The sequence below is a fragment of the Pipra filicauda genome, unplaced genomic scaffold, assembly GCF_003945595.2.
Source record: "Pipra filicauda isolate LSUMZ 115617 unplaced genomic scaffold, ASM394559v2 scaffold493_size893225_pilon, whole genome shotgun sequence".
NCBI lineage: Eukaryota > Metazoa > Chordata > Aves > Passeriformes > Pipridae > Pipra > Pipra filicauda.
In genome coordinates this window covers 596189-613572 of record NW_024104635.1, presented here as the reverse complement: position 1 = coordinate 613572, position 17384 = coordinate 596189, and the positions used below count along the sequence as shown (strand labels likewise).

At 43.5% G+C, this 17384-nt stretch overlaps 1 protein-coding gene across 1 annotated transcript in view; it reads left to right on the top strand.

Annotated features, from left to right (window-relative positions):
• ATXN10 (ataxin 10) overlaps nucleotides 1-17384 on the top strand; it is a 67236-nt gene that overhangs the window by 23240 nt on the left and 26612 nt on the right. Inside the window, exons 6-9 of the mRNA XM_027742835.2 lie at nucleotides 5773-5853; nucleotides 10473-10638; nucleotides 13313-13421; nucleotides 14667-14836. Coding sequence (XP_027598636.2) covers nucleotides 5773-5853; nucleotides 10473-10638; nucleotides 13313-13421; nucleotides 14667-14836 — 526 coding nt within the window. The remainder of the gene's footprint in view (nucleotides 1-5772; nucleotides 5854-10472; nucleotides 10639-13312; nucleotides 13422-14666; nucleotides 14837-17384) is intronic.

Here is a 17384-nt window from a genome sequence, read left to right as displayed (position 1 = left end):
TAAAGTCTCAGAGCTCATTATCAGGTTTTCCAATTGAAAGAAAAAGTGATGAATTTGTAGTATGGTTCTTGGCAGTTTGTGCAGTCTGAATTATAAATGGAAATCTTTCAGGAATGTTGGCACTGCAGCACAGGTCAGGTGCCTTCACAAGTGCAAAATCTAACCCAAAAAGTGCATTGCACCACTGTAATACCAAACACTGAGCAGGTGTTCAAACAGCATTGCCTTGAAAGGGAAAGAGATAATTCCTTGCTCTAAAGGGGCTGATTTTTCTGAATCCTACTAGTTCTAGAGCCTTTCTGTGATTCATCTTATACCTGTTCCCCCCATTTCTTCGCCTTCGTTTGTTCTTCTAATACTGCATTTGTTTTATCTCCCTTTCAGGGGCAGCTAATGATCTATTACTTCCAGCTTTCTCTGCTCATGATCAGTTCTGGGATTAGCATTCCCTCTAAAATGCTTCCTTGTACATGGGAAGTTTTTAAACCTCTTACTTCTGTTGTTTCCACCCTCTTGAGATCTTTTTTTTCCCCCTTTTCTTTTAGTGTTACTTAGTCCCCAGAAGCAGCAGAGCTGTCTCTTCAACTGTGATCTTTTGGCTCTGTTTCCTCCACCACTCTCTTCGTCTTACATTTCTATTCAAAGGGATGAGCAGGTTTTCCAAGGCCTTATGTGACAGTCCTTCATTTTCTCTCTATTTTCCATCTTCCCAATGTGTCTCTGATACATGGATTTAATTCTGAGCTGCTGACATGCTGAGTTGAACATACGGAGTCACAGGATGGTTTGGGTGGGAAGGCACTGTGATGCTTATCCAGTGCCACCCCCTGCCACAGGCAGGGACACATTCCACTATCCCAGGTTGCTCCCAGCCCCATCCAACCTGGCCTTGGACACTTCCAGGGCTGGGGCAGCCACAGCTTCTCTGGGCAACCTGTGCCAGGGCCTGCCCACCCTCACAGGGAAGAATTTCTTCCTAATATCCAATCTAAACCTGTTCTCTGTCAGTTTGAAGCCATTCCCCTCATCCTGTCACTGCAGTTCCTGATGAGCAGTCCCTCTCCAGCTTCCCTGTAGGGTCCCTTCAGATCCTGGAAGGTGCTGTGAGGTCTCCACTCAACCTCCTCTCCAGGCTGATTGGTCTCAGCTCTCCCAGCCTGTCTCCATAGGGGAGCTGCTCCAGTCCCCTTATCAACTCTGTGGCTTCCTCTGGACTTGCTCCAACAGTTAAATGTGTTAATGTTTAAATATCTTAAACACATAAGCAAACATCCTTACTCCAGAAGGTAATTCCCTTCTCCAGTGCTGCTTGCTTTCAGCAGCTGCTGCCTACAAAACGCTGTCAGGGAGTTGGCCACGACCTTTCTTTAGGAAACAAAGCTGGAATATGCTGTTCAGTAGCTGAAATGTGTTCCCTACTCCTCTGTTTCTGTGGGATTTCTGCGAGGCCTGAAGAGCCCTCTGTAACCAACTCCCTCCTTCCTCCCAAGGTGCAGTGTGCTGAAAAGGTTTGCCAAGCACTGCCCCTTTATTTGATTTTTCAGTAGAAACTGTTTCTTAAATATGTAAAGAGCTATGCCTTAGGCTCTGGGAAATCATGGAGCCTTCAAAAGGTGTTTTTTTCTGTGTTTCCCCAGACATCCACTTCCACTCCCCTGGGGTTTGTGTTAATCAGCAGCAGCACAGTGTATTGCACAGTTTAGAAGGTGCTGTATTTAGAACAGAAATCGTCATGTGAGATCTATTTTAGAATATTGGACCTGCAAACATATGTGTTTTGTAAAATAATTAGGAAAAAATGGTACCAAATTACATTATAATTTATCCTAACCAAGACCAATGTGTGTTCTAAAAGCTGTTTATTTTAGAAATACTTTGGTGCCTCCATTAGAGATGAGAGTATACCTTGTGTCATCAGTTTTTCCAAATGTGTGCATAGGGCAGTGTAGCTAATAAGGAAAGGAAAATCAGGTTGTATTTTTGATTCCTGAAGAGCAAGGAAGAAAACTCCTCCATTTTAAAGTAAGAGGCATAATGTGCCTTTTGGCTTCCAGAAGAGTGATATTAAGAGTGTGGTCAGCTGTTTGGCATGGGAAGGAAAATTTGTTTCTTCTGTTGGGCAGTTTAGGATGTCCCCCAACCCCTCCTTCTCCTCTCCAGAAAGTAATTCCTTTTTTAATTCCAGGAAAGTCGGAGTTCTGTTGCAGGTTCCAAGTTCAACTGTGGTTTTAAATAGTACTGACAATTGGGAAAAGTTTCCTTAATTGTAGAGATCTGAGCAGCTTCTACATTCTATTTGCAGTAGCAGTGAATTGGCACAGATCTCCTCAATCTTTCAAAGCCCAACCTCACACATTTCATTATCTTGTCACCTCTTTCTTCTCGTTGCATTGTGGAGAGAGGGGAGCAGGAAGTGCTTTTAGCACAAAGTGCTGTTGGCTATTGCTCATCATCCTCCAGTTTTTTCCTTGTTAGCTCTTCAGAAAAAAAATGTTCCAACTGCACATATGAGTAAAAATAAATCTCTTTTCAGTGCCTTTCAGAGGTAGGTATCAAGTTGAGTGGGAGTGCCTTCTGTATCAGAGAACTATTGCACATAGTCTGAACTTGGCCCTCTAGACCTGAGGGGTGACTTGGTGGCTGGACACTGTCGTGGCCTGCAGGCAGGATGCTTCCATTCTGGGAATGCCTCTGGAAGATGGAAGGATGTTCAGTGCTGTGCTTGGAGCACAGCCCACAGGACAGGAGTATTGTGACTTGGGGTTCAACCTTATTCTTCTCTTGAGTGAGAAGTGCTGGTGTTGGAGTGGGGTGAATTATCTTCTTTACAGACGTGTTATGACAAGGCATGTTCCATTTGTTAGTAAATAACTTCATACTTGTAATTGTTGGGTTTAAAATGTTTTTGATAGGGGGCTTTTCTTGCGCAAGTGTGAAATATCCTTCTGCTTCTAAAATATGTTCTGGTTCCCAACAATTCCTCATGAGGCACACTGCTTTTTAAGCATCTAAAAAGGCTGATGATAACGCTCTGAAAGGTTAGCTGTCTGAATTTTCTACCTTTTTTCTTCAAAATTTGGATGATTCGTTACATTTGTCTGTTAAATTACAGTAAAAAGATAGCTACTTAGTTCTTACTAAATATTTTGGATAGTGGCATTATTGTAGGGTGATGAAAAATGCTTTTGGTTTTGAGATTGAAAGAGAAAGTTGCTGATCAAGTAGAGAATTGCCGTGGCTTGTTCTTGGTACTTTGAAAACATTTGTTGGGGTTTTCTTCCTCATTTTCTGAGACTGAGGAGCCTGTTCTCTAAACTTGCTAATGGGATCAAATCATCTTAATGTGGAGCATGACATTTGATGATGAAGCTGATTGCTTGCACCCAGCCTGGATTGGAGCGAGCTTAGTGGGCATTTGGAATACACTGAGTGCAAATGCAGCTCATACCACGTTGTCTTGGCTGCTTCTCAACTTCAGTCTGGTACAATACAGCCCTTGTGCTGTTAGAAAGTCTTTGAACATCTCCTCCTGTATTTATCTACTATGGATTTTTTTAGGAATTTAGCCAAACAATTTTTAAAAAGTCAAGAAAATTGGCAGATTTAACACTGTTCATTTGTTCCTGTGTTACGCTTGCATAACAGCTTTAATTTTCACCATTTCCTTCACCAAATTACAGTGGTCCTCAGTTTATCCCAGTGGTTCTCCTGTCGGCCCCCAAAGAGAGTTTCAATCTCCTCCCAAAGCCTTTTGTGTGCATCTGACATGCCATGTTCAGTCAGTAACCCAAAACTGAATGTCTTTATTTCAGAGCTGTGGATGGGCTTACTTTTCATCCTCTTTTCCCCTGCCCCAAAATGAAAAACAGGAGAGCTGAGGACTAAAGACACTGGGTTGAGTTTGCTGTGTCCTTGCTTTCCTCTGCTGATAGTTCTGTTATCTCTTGGTGATGCTCTTGTAAAATGTGCTCATGCTCTATTCTTCATGATGCAGTAGTGCAGGATGTGGATAAGGTCAAAGAGACATTTAAATACAGAAGCAGACACTTCATAGAATCCCAGAATGGTTTGGGTGGGAAGGGACCTTAAAGCTCATCTGCTTCCAACCCCCTGCCATGGCAGGACACCTTCCTCTATCCCAGGTTGCTCCAAGCCCCATCCAACCTGGCCTTGGGCACTTCCAGGGATGGGACAGCCACAGCTTCTCTTTTCTAAGGTGTTACATCATGTCATGAAATCAGAAGGGTAAGAAGCAGAAACGTTAAGTCTGAAATACTCCAAGCTCCTCAAGCAGTAGAGTTCTAGTGAGTGTGAAAAGCGTGTGTGAGTAAATACAGGAGTGTAGAGCCAAGGAATGGCTGAACTCCAGCCCCTCTACTTTGCAGTAGTGATCAGGGGTGTGCACCTGGGAGCATTAGGCCTTTCTTGTGCTAATTATGGATCGCTTTTTAATTAAGAGGCAAATTTCAAGAAGGTTTCCTCAAAGTAACGTTAAACACGAAAATTAAGATTTTAATTCATAGTCCCTACCGCAGGAAAAAAATGGAGCTTCAGGCTGTGTCCTTGAAGGCACTTCCACTCTGCTGTGTTGTCAGCTGGAATCTGTACACTGAGGCCAAGTTCTGTGTTCTGCACAGCGTGGAGTGCTGTGTTTTCTTTCACAGCTCCAGGCAAAGCCTGTGCTCCTGGTTAAATCTGAAAAATAAGGTCAGGTGTTACCACGGGGAAGGTTTCAGGTGGGTGGCTGTGAGCTGTCGGCTCAGGACTGTGGCAGTGTTCCCCTGGACTGCTCTGCTGCTGACTTGGCTCAGGTGAAACACATTTGTGCTCCTGATTTCGGGGGAGCCTTGTTTTGTCAAACTTGTGCTCAGAAACTCACTCCTCAACATGCCAGTTTTAAGTTGGTGATTCCCTATGCCTCTGCTGGGTTTTTTCCATTCGTGAATGTACAAATAGCAGTAAAAAAAAGCACAGCACAAATAGTTTTTAATCCCTCCTCCTCTAAAAAATGTCATTTACAGTAACTGAACCAGTTGCCGGCTCAGTCTGTTAGAAATGTACTGTTAGAAATGGAATAACTGTTAATCTTTTGGACCTCTTGTTCTCCTATTTGCCCACTTGTCTAAAAAGTACTTTGTTGCAGCTGGAAGGCTCCTGTGTGATCTGCCTGTTAGCTGTGTAGTGGATTATGGACATGCAAAAGAAGGGCTGTCAGTGAAGGGAAAACTAAGGAGGAGCTGGAGGGAATATTGAAATCACTTGGCTTGAATATTATTTTAGCTGTTCTTTCTCTGTGGCCTCATCAGCTCAGAGGATGCTCTGAGACTTGACCTGTCATTACTGTATATTTAGTAGCCAGACATGCTGCTTTAAAAATACATCATTTAGTTTGTGTGTACCTATGAGGAATAAATGACACCGTAGGTGCTCTTAGGAGTGTAATTTGAAGAGATAAATACTTTTACCTACTTTTTTTTTTCCCCATAATGCTGAGAGTACGAGCCTGGGTTGAAATTAAAGGCCTGTCACCTGCTATGGACTGCTGTGGGTGTAAACACTGACACTGGCACAAGGGCAGGCTGGCCACACTTTCCAGAGGAATTATTAAGAAAAAAGAATAGGCTGTTGTCAGTTTTGGATTTCTGTCTTTCAGCAGACAGGACCAAAAGCATGTCACCCGTTCATCTGTAAGTAAAACTAACCAGCACTATTTGGAATAAATGTAGATGGTGCTTTTGTAGCACCAGTAACACTTTTCCTTTCTTCCTTCAGGTTGCTGATTGTTACAGACCATTTGCTGCAGTGTCCCGAGCTGGTAAAAGCCCTCTACGCCAAACTGAGCAATCAAGAAAGGTAACCCCAAAACCCAGTGTGGCTTTGAGTATTTAGCATTCCATATAGAGTATCCTGTTCACATGATTGAAAAACTGTGTGGTTTCAGAGTTGGCACAAAATCTCTAAATACATGTTTCTATGTCAGTAATGGTTTTAAATTGGTTGGTTAACATTACAGCTTAGCCACAACTGGCAGTGATTTATGTAGGGTTGCAGAATCCAGGTTGGCGCCATTACTTGGTAAAGAAATACTTCACACAAAAAAAAAAGGGCAGGATTTCATGCCTGGCTCTTGATTTCAGAAGAGCACCACACCCTGCAGGGTTTTACAGCTCCATTAGAAACGTCCTCAGCTGTTCATACTTCTGTTGTCATGACAAGAAATTAAAAGGAGGTCTTTGCTACAGCTGGAAGTGTGTCCAGTACTGGTGAGCAGAACCTACAAAACCTACAGAAATGTGCAGATCCCCATGATTACTTAATCTTTTAATATTTCACTGTTCAGAAGCTTCAGGGAACCTTCACCTTGAAGAAGCATAGCTGGTTTTCCTTCAAGTGCTTGAGTAAATGTGTGCTGAATTAATGGGAAATGGCCATTGCTGTAGTAGGAAAATGCTCATTTACAATTGCTTTAATAGAGAATTGGGGCAGATAAAAAAATTATTTTAAGGCAATGAACTTGAAAATCTGTCCTAGAATGCTACAGCTCCTCCAACTGCTTGAAGATCTTGTTTTGCTTGTGTGTTCACCATGGCTGCTTTGTTCCCCCTCTGCTCAGGGGAGCTGTAAGTTCCCCCTACATAGTTTTTGTAGGTGAGAGATGAAGCACTAAACAAAACAGTGCTTTAATGTGGTTTTTCCTGAGTGTTGTTGTGTTTCCAGTGTCATTACAAATGAGGTGCAGGCACTGACTGGAGACTATAAGGAAACAAAAGAGGTGTCAGGCAAAGAAAAAATGTGTGATGGGTTTGAACCATAAATTAAATATCATTAATGTATAGGGATGGGATGGGAACGGTGAGGAGGGAAATGCTGCCTCTCTCCAGAATTCAGGATGACCAAATGGGAACAAGTATGAGCTGAGCAAATATGTGCCTGGAGGTAGGGGCTCCTTAACCAGCTGTGGGAAGGACTGTTTTAAGTGAATGAGCTGGGTTTAATTCTTTTGGGGAATACCATGAAGGGCAGGTGGTTTGTGTGTTTTCTGATGCCCCTGAGGACAGGCAGGACTGGGTGAGGGTGCTGTTGTCCTTAAAGCAGGAGGTGTAATCAGTCTCCAGAGAGCCCTGGGCTGATTTTGTTTCACACCCCGTGGTGCAGAGGGGGATTGGATCCCTCGGCTGAAGGGCTTTTGGTGCAGGATCACGTGGATGATCCCATGAGGTTGTGGCAATGCCTGCTGGTTCTCTGCAGGGGCCTGTTGGAGAAGCGTTTGGCCACAGTATTGAGCCAAAAGAGTGGAGATTCTTGAATTTTTCAGCAGATTGGAGATGTCCCTGCACGTGTGTGCAGGTATTTGGCAGAAGTATTTAGAAAAAGCCTGTTTTGCTTTCATCCAAGTTAGCCTTGAGCATGGACAATGTAAGTTAATGCCCTGATTGCCTTAATTGCATTGTAAAATCTTCAGGATGTGTACATCTGTGTTGTCTCTTTTAGGAAGGGGTTTTTCTGTAATTAACAGCAAGAAAAATGCAGGGGAATAGCTTCAGGTGTTTCTGAGCTGCTCAGCTACTTGCACCCTTGGGTTTGGTGTCTGTGCTGTGCCAGGGGGTGTCCTGAGGGAAGGATGCAGCCAGGGATCCAGGTGCCTGCCGGGCAGTGGGCACTGCAGTCCCGTAAGTGGCTCCACTTCATGCTCGTGTTCAGTCTGTCCCTGGCAGTGCTCACAGACACAGAGCAGCACTGAATTACAGCCACGCACAAATTCACCGTTTGGCATTTCATACAGTGCTTGCAAGTGTCGTTTGAAGGTGAAAGAAGTGGAAGCTTTGAGGAAGGACCTCATTTGTCTCGTGGAGCCATTGCTGTCAGGGAAGTGTTTCAGCAAAGAGGAGTCTAAGTTAGAGGAAGAATGCCCCAAGTGGCTGACACTCAGTGGCTGGCACGCTTGATGCAAACATTGATGATAATAAAAGCAATAGAATTTTACACTGTTAGTTTTAGGCTTAGTGAGACAGCACTGTATTTTGTAGTAATGAGCTTCCAGATTTAAATTGCACTTGAATGCTGTGGTTTATTTGCAGGCTGCAGGAGACAGAAGTTTGTTTTACTGATGATTGCAAATACTTTATTGTAGCTGTTCTAAGTTCATGCCAATTTAGTCAGCATCCAGAAGAACTGGTTTAAATTTGGCCAGAGGAGAGAAAGCAACAGATTCACAAAAAGTGTTCCTCAGTGTTACCTAAGGAAAAGGAAAATGACAGGGCATGATTATTTTCAAATAGAAGTATAATCATAAATAAAATATACAGAATTATTTTAGATACTGAACTGAGTGTTAGAAAAATTCAGTTGGTAATAACAACTGTCATATTTGTTGTATTTAGCTCCAAGTATATACGTATTTGTTGTATTTAGACAAACAAGTAGGAATAAACTCTTCATCTCTATGGCTAAAGAGTCCTGAGATCATTTAAAGGAAATGGGCAAATTGCACTGGGTGGGAGAACTAACTTGGAAAAATTAGGGTGAGTCTTGGAAGAAAACTGAGAGAAACAATAGAAGAAAGGAATGTGAGAGAACATGCACCCGAACAAAGCATGTCGCTCGCAGGAAATTATTGGCTGAATGGCAAGAGTTGCTTGAAATTCAGGGAAAGATGGGCATGTCCTGAATGACTGTGCCTGGAATGAAACTCAGGAAAACGGTTTGACTTGAATGCCTAAGGAGAACAGAAAACCTTCTAAAGCAATGTCACGCAGGTGGTGTTTTAACGTCACTCCTGTTTTTCTGGAAGGATTATGGCTGTGGAAAAAGGCACCCAATTATATTGCTAGAGGAAGAGTCATGCAAAACATTTCCCTGTTGGCGACTATTTAATCTGTTGAATAGTTTATGTGGTGACCCTCCAGGTTGTTCACAGAAGGATTGCTTGTCACTTCTGAACGGGTATTATTTGGATTATTGGCGCAACAAGAGCTGACTAGAATCCTGCCAAGCAGGAGGTAGTGCTTTATTGGAATGACTCCTGTGTTCATCAAGTCTGTGAGCAGCCTGTGTTCTTGGCTGAGCACATGCAGGGAAGGCCCTACACTTGGGGACAAGTGGCCTGTCAAGCCCAGCCCTGTGTGGGGGGTGAAGGACACGTCCCTTGGGTTTTGTCTGGTGGGCCGGGTGGGAAAGCCTGGGTGGGTGAGGGGTGCTGGGGACCTGGGCTCTGCCAGCCTGGAGGTGTGGGCAGGGTGTGGTGCCCTGCTGGGACCTGCAGAGCAGGAGCAGGCAGAGCCTGGGAGAGGGGGCTCAGCCTCCCGTCCCAGAGGAGCCGGGAGCGCTGCTGTGCTGCCGTGTTGAAAAGGGTTTTGTGCTCCTGAGAGAATGGGTTAGTGCAGCTGGATCAGTGGCACCAAGGGCTCAGTTCAGCAAGGACTGAGGAGCTGTTACGTGATTAATAGGGGTGGGTTCTTGGAGGTTAACAAAGCAGTGACCGAGCTTTTTCCACACAGAAAGACATTTCTCTTCCCCTCCTGACAACCTGCTTGGTAAATTTAAAAGAAAAAGCATTTGAACTATTCCACATGTTTAAATGTTGGTCCTTCCATCTGAATTGCAAATATTTCAGTGAAAGAAAACCCCGAGCCTGCTCCTGAATCCGTTCAATAAATAGTGCCCTTTGAGGCTGAGAGGGTGAAGTGGGACTCAGGAGCCCGGGTGGAGCAGGGAGCTGTGGGAGGGCCTCTGCCACCTCCAAGTCCTGCTTCCAGTTTGCCCTGACAGCGTGAAGGGATATTGGAAATAAAGTGACATTGAAGCAGTTAAGAAAAATGACCCAAGTACATTTTGTAGAGCAGCTTCATTATGTATCCTCTTACTTGCTGGCTTGATATGCACAGTGATTCTTACTGAGTATACAAGTGATTAACTTGGATTTGCTTAGTCCATAAAGTGGCAATTATAAAACTGTAAAGAACAGCTGATATATAAAGTACATATCAATTTTTATTTTCCTGTTTGTGCTCAGAATTGGTTTGGGGTCTTGGAGGAGACCTAGTGGAGGACTGGGGGCAAGGCAAGGGTTGTGAAAAGCTGCTATTTTCAAACAGAAGCTGACAAATAGTCTGTGTTTATTTTGCTGAACTTAACAACAGCTTTTAAGAGCTGTTTTGGTGGAAACTTTAGACAGAGGGAATGTGCAGTCACAGTAACATTGTGTTAGGACATGAGAAATTAGAAATTCAAATAGACTTGAGAAAAACACTGACTGTCTGGGCAGATAGTATTACTTGAACGATGAATTAAATTATTGGTGTGCAGAAATAAACCAGCAGGCAGGAACTCATTGCCAGTATTGGTGAGAGTTCTTAATTTTTACAATCCCCTCTGCATGCGAATTGTTTGTAACATTTTTAAGGGGAGTATCAGTTTATTGTACTAATCGTTCTCTGTGGCTCGGTGATTAAGGAGTTGTTCTCTGCTCCCAGAGTTACTTTGTTGGAGCTGATGCTGGCGAAGGTGAGTGAGAAGAGCTCTGTTGGCAGTGAGGAGCTGGAGGTGCTGGAGAGCCATGCCACCTTCCTGGCGGGCTGTTTCCAGGAGCAGTGTGGAGCCGTGCTCAGGTTCGCTGCTGCTCCACAGGCACAGGATCAGGTACGGCTTGAATGCTTTGATAGGATAATGTTAAATACCCTTATACTTGCTGATTGTTTGTTTGTTTGTTTAAATAGGCACAAGAATTTTAAGTTTAAGTTGAGAGCTGTTATGAAAAGATGTTAAAAATCACTTTATGAGGAGGTGATAGTTGGATATGTTAAAAAAAAACAAACACAAACCAATGAGCACACAGCAATCTCTTCTTGTCTTAATTGGCTATTTCTGGAAAAGGTACTAGCCTGGCAGTAACAGGACATACACTGAGGCAATTCATTTTTGGGGGTTTTTTCCCCATTTTTTTTTAATCCTTTGTGGTTACTTTCCAAGTAGTCTGTGGTTTCAGTTCTTGGAAAAAAACCCATTTGTTTGCACCCAGCAGAAGGAGGTCTCTGTCCAACTTGAAGGTGCTGGGGCAGCAGTATTGTGAATATTATTGAATAATCCAACCTGTTTGACTTCTTATTCCTCTCTCACATAAACATAATGTGCTCTAAGTTGAGTGTCACTGGTGGGAAGTGATGCTCATCGAATGAGCACCAAATCTGAGTCCTAACAGCTGAATAACTGGAGGGCACTATGTGTACATGTGTATTGTGTGTATACATTTATTCATAACATATGCTTGCCATGGGAGAAGAGAAATTCCAGCCCAAATTCATAGAGCTGTTTGTTTTCTTACCAGAAATCATGAAGAATTGCACCAATTTCTCCTTGATTGTATAAATATTTTAGGTTTTGCTTAAGAGCTGTGTTTGACTGCAAAAAATGCAGTTGTGCACGTGGAGTCTGTCGTTAAAAATGCTTTAGGCAACATGTGTGACACTGAACTCAGCTTTGCCTGGACTCCAGGCTCTGTCCCACTGATCTGCCCTGGACTCCAGAGCTCCGAGGCCACAGCGAAAGTGCCTTTGGGAACAGTCCTCGGGCTGGCCTGGCTCCCAAAATATTGTCTGGGTGTCCCATCCACTGTTTAATTTATTACATGTAGGCACTGCCTTTTTTCCTTAAGGAACCTCAGGTCTTGTAGCTTCCATCTTAAACCCATGAGAAGTTAATCATATGCTTCTGCAGCGCTTAAACCAACATTTAAAATAGCTTTTCCATTCTAAGCCTGACTTCAGCATCAGTTTGCTTGCACTAACTTTCAGCCATGCTTGCAAAATAAAACCCTTCCCTGGACTTGAAGTTGTTATTTCATCTCTTTATAAGGAATATCTTTTCTGCATATCTCCTAAAATATGTTTATTTAAAAACTCATCGATTATTTCCTTATTTACTTTTCAGATTATATTCATATCAAGATGGCTTTCAGATTTCAAAATATTTGGGGGGTTTGAACTTCAAAAGGAAGTATTCTCCTTTACTGCCTTCCTTTTGTACAGGTGTCAACCAAAAGAAAATTTGGTTGACAGCAGGGGAGGGATTCAACCAGAGATGTTTAAACAGTTTCTTTGAGATTATTGAGTTTCAAATGTAGTTAAGAATTTGGGAGTTCTTTTGTGATTTTTAAATAGTTTGTTGCTCTTAAAAATTGTAAATAGCTGGTTACTGTCTCTGAAATACAATTGGAGTGTTCTTAATTTGTAGCAGGATAATGGCTGATGTATTTACAGTCTGGTTTTGTGCTGTTGAAGGCAATCTATTGAATAATTTAGGGCAAGACTTGCACCTTCTTACACCTGTGTGAGATAAAAAATGGAAATGAAGCTTTAGGACCTGGACCCTGTAGTGATTTGGTGTCTTCAAGGAGCAAGGAACGATTATAATTGTAGTACTTAATTACTCAGCACTATCGTTGATGGTTTTAATTACATTATATTGATTATAGGGGTTCACAAATATTATACTGTGGGTAAGAAAGCCTGTCTTTGTCCTGGAGCACACAAGGCAGGAATAGTTCCTGTGACCAACGTGTGAGCCTTTTCATGGCTGCTTGCAGTTTATGTACCACACCTTGAGTGGGATCATCTTGCAGCCCCAGCCTGGCACCTGAGCAATATGTGGTGTCCCAGATTCTGCCAAGTGCTCTTAAGGTAGTTCCTCCAAGTGCTGGATTGTCATTATGAGCAGCATCAACATATTCCATGAGAAAAAATAGTTCCCTGGCTGAATAAATAATATGCAAATAAAATGGTGTGTCTTGTACCTCACCAATATACTGCATCTCTGGTCCCAACCCTGTTTACCCAGGAATAATGTAAATTCTCGCAGCCAAAGTTCATTTGACCACAGAACTTTACAGAATTCCTGCGGATAACAAAGTGGTGTCTTGCAGGCGGCGTTTGTGTCTTTAAAGCGGGACACTCCGACTGAATAAACTCAAAGAAAACATTTATACAGAAATAAGTTTCTCAGCTAGCAATTTTCTGTATTTCTGCTTTTGGAAGCTCCTGTGTTTTTGTTAAAATTTTATCCCTTATGGCTCTGTTTTGGTTTCCCCATGGTTTTTCAGGCACATATAACGCTGTAGGAAAGAAGTTATTGCAGTGTAATACACTATTGTTATTTTAAAGAGATGTCCTCATTTTATATAAATGTGTTCTTGGCAGTTTTAGAAGACCTGCAAGGAACTCGAGGTGCTGAGAGTTCCTGTCCCCTGTTTCTGTGCCCGGGTTTGTGTTTGTACAATATTCCTCATCAGGGTTTTCAGAAGTGCCCTTTCCATTCCCAGGAAGCGCTGGTGACAGTCCGGCTCCTCGATGTCCTTTGTGAGCTGACCTCCAGCAGTGGGCAGCTGGACCGGCTGCAGGCTCTGCCTGGGCTGCTGGAAGCAGCTGTAGGTGAGTGAGCCCCTGGGTTTGCTGTAGGTGATCCCCCGGGTTTGCTGTAGGGGAGTGAGCCCCCGGGTTTGCTGTAGGGGAGTGAGCACCCTGGGTTTACTGTAGGTGAGTGAGCCCCCGGGTTTGCTGTAGGGGAGCACCCCGGGTTTGCTGTAGGTGAGTGATCCCCCGGGTTTACTGTAGGTGAGTGAGCCCCTGGGTTTGCTGTAGGGGAGTGAGCCCCTGGGTTTGCTGTAGGGGAGTGATCCCCTGGGTTTGCTGTAGGGGAGTGAGCCCCCCGGGTTTGCCCCTTGGCCTCTTCATGCCAGGGGGCTCTGTGTTTTCCACAACAGGCAGTCGTTATGGTTCTGAGCTTTCCATAAGATAAATAAATAGCAGATGAGGTTCATCTGCGTTTTCAAATATTTGATTCCTTCCTGGAAATTTTCTGCTTCTCCACTCGCTCTGTCAGCCCCTGTAGCCCAACAGAGCCTTGACTGAGGTGTCAGCAATGTGCTCTTCGTGCACAGAGCTGTGCAAGGGGCAGCACAGCTGCTGCCCGTGTTCTTCCACTGGCTGGATGCATGGAAGAATTCCCTCCAGAGGTACAAACAGGGCTTTTCCTCCATGCCTGTTCCCTTCAGTTTCCCATATTTCTGAGAACTGAACCTGAAGTGCAGTGTGAATGTTACCAACCAAGTTCAGTGACCTTTGAAGGTCAGTGTGAAAGGAGCTAAGAAAGAGCAAGGGAAGAAAAGAACCAGGATGTTCCAGACAGGCTCTGTATAGTCAGGGAGGAATGAGGAGGGGGTGTACATACCCTGACCTGTGCTTTCCTAGTTTCAGCACTTTCTGAGACTGAGATATGCCACCATTTTGTGAGAAAATTGTAAAAGCTTATGGACTGTGAAGAGAAATAGGTTAAAAAAAACCCCAAACCCCCAATTGTTTTTAGCAGTGTATTTGTGGTGCCAGAATCCTCAACAGCCTCTTCAAATGGAGATGGAGAGCAGCAGCCTTCAGACTTCATGTCTGAACCATGTTGTGTGTAGAAAGTGTGCAGAACTCCCCTCTTGGGGTGGTCTTTCATGGTTGCACTACCACAAACCACGGAAGGAAGCAAGCTGTCACAGTTCTCCTGACACGGGGCTGAATATCTGACACTGGGTTGTTTAACTTTGAGCTCAGCAATCAATAGTGAAGCTCTGTGCCAAGTGATCCTGATTTCCACGTGCTGCTGAATTAAAGTGGTTTTGTTTTCTGTAGATACCCTGAGATTAACTCACCTTGCTGGGAAACAAGCTGTGAATGTTTTCACTGCCACACATGCTGTGACAGGGCAGGAAGAAGTTTCACATCCAGCCGTGGGTTTTAAATCTCATCTCATTCGATTGATTGGAAATTTGTGTTACAAAAATAAGGAAAACCAAGACAAGGTGAGTTTACACATTGTTCTGGCAGAACTCTGACATGTAAACAGATTCCTGACCTTGATGTGAATATATTGCTGGTCTAGAAATAGGGCTTGGAATTGATGGTGTAAAGGAGGCGATTTTTTTGTGTGTCTTCGAATTACTACCACAATTATGCTGAGTTTCTTAATAACAATGCAATGTTTGCCTGCTTACCTTACGCTCCAGCCCTATAGAATGCAAACCAATGCCTAGTTCCTTTGTGGTTTTCACTTTTGCACTTTCTTTAAAAAGTCTGAGACTAAATTTCAACTTCAGGTGAAGGCAAATGGGTGGGAATTGTTACATGAACTGAATTTTAAGTCTTTGAATTAGTCCCTCCATTTTTCATGTCACTTTAAAGATGTAGGTCCACCTCTATCAAATCTCTTGGAACCCTTTATTTTATAATTCCTGTATAGAAAATCAGTTTTGTTTGCACAGTGAGGAAAAAGAGGAAAGGGCGGCAAGCTTTAAATATGATTTTTTTTTTTCTTTGAGTGATAAAAGATGTGACTCTCCTCCAGGATTTGTTAGACTAACTTAATGTCAGCGAGAAAAGCACTGCTAAAAGTGTCTTTGTCTGACAAATTCTAATAGTATGGTCTTCTAAATGGGGAATATGGAAATGATCTTCCACTTCCCCGTTCGTATTAGAGTATATAATCAAAGTTTTTAATGTTTCTGAGAAGTTTTATTAGTCCTGTTAATCATTCTTGCATAGTTCTGTCTCTGCCCTGCTATGATGTAATATGTGTTTGTGGAAGTGAAATACATTTTTGTGGAATACCTAATGACAGTGGAGGGGAGGGGGTTGCTTTCGTTTTGAAAGGGTTGATTTACTGCTTATTGTTCTCTTTTGCTGAGATTTTCAAAGGCCCCTGGAGCAGTTAAGCAGAGTTAGTGTTTTCAGTGGAAGCTGAGTATTAACTTGCTATGAACTGCCTGAAAATATTATTGCCTTATAGTGTCTTGAAAATTGCTTAGATTGGTGTGTGTGATATCACAGAACACTATTGAAGTGCCGTGGAAACTCTGGAAAGGCTGGTGATGTGATCTCCTGTCTGCAGCTTCCCCTGGTTTGATACATCCAAATGGGTTCAGATAAACACACTGCTCATTCCTGAGGCAGTTTGCATCCATAAACACGTGCTCAGGAGGAGGGGAAGCAGCTGCTGTCACTGCACAGAAAGGCAGGTTCAGAGGGGAGGGTTGGGTGTTCAGAGAGGTGCGTGGTCAGCCCTCACACTGAATGAAAGCTGGGGGAGTTCTGGTTCCCAGCTCCCCTCAGAGTGGATCTCACAATGTAGGTCTGATTTACACCCCGTACTGGGTTTACAGAGTTTGCTCTGTGTATTCAGTCAACAATAATGTGAACAGGGCAGATGGTGGGTGTACAACAAGCCAAGTGCCCAGTGCATTGAGGGACCTGGCGCTTCAGCACTGGCTGTTCTTTGTGTGCCTCACGGTGGCAACTGTGGGCACGAGCTGGGAAGGGTCTTCTTCTCTGGCCAGCTTGGCTGGGAGCCTCCTGCCCAGCAGGAAAACCCTGGGAACAGCCTTACCAGAGGCTCTGGAACTGCCTGCTGGCTCTGGAACGAAGGGAGGCTTTCACATGTGCTTTTCCATGATTTCCAGTCCCACTAGAGCTCTTTTCCCAGTAACATCATTAATACATTAGTAAATGCACTAATAACACACTACTACTACTAAATAATAAAAAATATAGCCCCTATTTTTGTAATGGGGAGAATGTATAACTGGAGGAGAGAAGGTTGAGTGGAGACCTCACAGCACCTTCCAGGATCTGAAGGGACCCTACAGGGAAGCTGGAGAGGGACTGCTCATCAGGAACTGCAGTGACAGGATGAGGGGAATGGCTTCAAACTGACAGAGAACAGGTTTAGACTGGATATGAGGAAGAAATTCTTCCCTGTGAGGGTGGGGAGGCCCTGGCACAGGTTGCCCAGAGAAGCTGTGGCTGCCCCAACCCTGGAAGTGTCCAAGGCCAGGTTGGATGGGGCTGGGAGCAACCTGGGATAGTGGAAGGTGTCCCTGCCCATGGCAGGGGGTGGGATGGGATGAACTTTAAGGTCCCTTCCAATCCAAATCATTCTGTGATGAGACTTAGCTTCATCTTGAGAAGATAAAAGTTTTAGTGTTCTTAATAATCTAAAGTAAGTATTGAGTTGCTTTCTGGGTTTTGTGTGTGTTTTAGCATTACAGTCAGCTTTGGTTTGACATTAATCTTACCTATGACAAAATAAGAAGGATTTAGAATTTGGTCTAGCAATTACTGTTCTACAGCATAATTATGGAGTTCAGTGAATTCATATTGAAGTTGGCAACATGAGTTTTAGTAAGGGTAAATTATAATATTTACCTTCAAATTAATTTTTTCCTGTCCTTTTAGAAAATGAGGGGTGCTATCCATGGAGCTGTTTAGGGCTTGCAATTTTCTGTAAGACAGTTTCCAACTTCTCTAAAAATCTTTCCCCTTTAAGTCCAGGAAATTTAAGGTTGTGTATTTGGC